The sequence below is a fragment of the Nematolebias whitei genome, chromosome 19, assembly GCF_014905685.2.
Source record: "Nematolebias whitei isolate Nwh7 chromosome 19, NemWhi1, whole genome shotgun sequence".
In the NCBI taxonomy this organism is placed as follows: domain Eukaryota; kingdom Metazoa; phylum Chordata; class Actinopteri; order Cyprinodontiformes; family Rivulidae; genus Nematolebias; species Nematolebias whitei.
The window spans coordinates 40,073,431-40,075,024 of NC_056516.1; the positions used below are offsets into that span (position 1 = coordinate 40,073,431).

At 53.5% G+C, this 1,594-nt stretch overlaps 1 protein-coding gene across 1 annotated transcript in view; it reads left to right on the forward strand.

The window, feature by feature from the left end:
• Positions 1-408: 408 nt before the first annotated feature.
• The window catches only part of ago4 (argonaute RISC component 4), a 25,803-nt gene continuing 24,617 nt past the window's right edge, over positions 409-1,594 (forward strand). The window contains exon 1 of the mRNA XM_037693081.1: positions 409-609. Within this exon, the coding sequence (XP_037549009.1) occupies positions 591-609 (19 nt within the window). The 5' untranslated portion in view covers positions 409-590. The remainder of the gene's footprint in view (positions 610-1,594) is intronic.

Here is a 1,594-nt window from a genome sequence, read left to right on the forward strand (position 1 = left end):
ATGAATGTTTCTGTTAAATTATTGTTTTATAGATGAATGTTTCTGTTCAATTATTATTTTATAGATGAATGTTTCTGTTCAGTCCCTGAGATGACTTCTGATGTATATAGAATGCTATGCTATAGAAATAAACTGCAATGAACTGAATTGGTTGACTTTAACCAGCAAAGGGTGGTCTCGTGTTTTGGGAGCCAGTTGGAAGAGACCACCCGTCAGAGAAACGTTTCATCTTCTCAGTAGAAGCCAGCTGATCTTGTTTTTAACCATTTTAGAGCTGCATCATTTGGATGACTGAGAATCCTCTGCAGCATTTTGGGGAGCCGGTGATGTGAAACGCTTCGCTCACCTGTTAAACCCACCTGTTGGTGACCTGCGCATGCGTACTCCAGACCCACCGCTCCTGACCTGCGCATGCGCACACTCCAATCAGCAGCATCAGCGGTGGCTCGGGTCGCTGTGTGAGCTTCATCCGCGCAGTTTTATTCCGTTTTCTTAATTTATCCACTCCAGGCTTCGAGATACCGCCCCCAATTTCAGCGTCGGTACGGAGCCGCCAGGCCGGGACAGAGACGGAGCGAGAGGCCTCGGCCATGGAAGCGCTCGGACCGGGTAAGACGCTTCCCGAAGCGGATGGCGGGAGCGGTGCGTGTGAGGCGCCGCGGCGCTTCACTGGAGGCCGAGGCTGAGGCGAGGCCTGCACGGAGCACGGCCCGAGGCCCTGCGCGTGCTCCCCGGCGTGTTTGTGGAGGTGCGGCGGCAGTCTGCGGCCCGGAGCGGGGGGGTCCGGGCCGCCGGGTGTTTCAGCGGCTCCCCGCGGGTCGTGTTTGTGCCAAGCAGCGGCCGTGGGTCGTGTCGGAGCTGGCATTGTGCGTGAGGGATTTAACTGGTCCTTCCGCGTCACGGCGTGTTTACGGTGCTTCCTGCACGCTCAGCCTCGGTCTGTCCCGCACGAAACGTCGTGGAAAAGCGGGAGAAAGCGTAAACACGGCAGAAGGTTCTCCTCGGTCCGTGATGATGATGATGATGATGATGATGGGGAGGAGGAGGATGATGGGCGGAAAAACAAAATGAATGCCAGCAAAAACACGCGCTGCTGCTGAGAGGAAGCAGGCGACGTGTGCGGGCTGCGTGGCTCGGAAACGTGCGTGTTTGTGCGGGGGTGGAGGGCTGGATGGAACTCCGTTACTCCATCTTCTGATGGAGACAAAGAGCCCCGCACAACGAGCTGCGGGGCGGTGCGTGAAGCTCCACGGCGGCTTCTGGTGCTGTTAGTGAGATTTAAAGGGCTGCCATACTCGACCGTCCACAGGTGTGTGCGTGGAAACAGAAAGTGCGGTGAACACGTTAAAATGTTGCGTTGACATGTAAAAGACGAGACGTCCCTCTCTGTTCCAACAAACATGCGATCAGCTGATCAAAAACAACAAATATATTAATAATAAATAAATCTCCCAGTTCCACACGTGGAGTTATTTAAAGCTGCTTTAAACAGGCACACTTTGGCTGTTTCTGTTTGTAAACAGGCACACTTCAGCTGTTTCTGTTTGTAAACAGGCACACTTCAGCTGTTTCTGTTTGTAAACAGGCACACTTC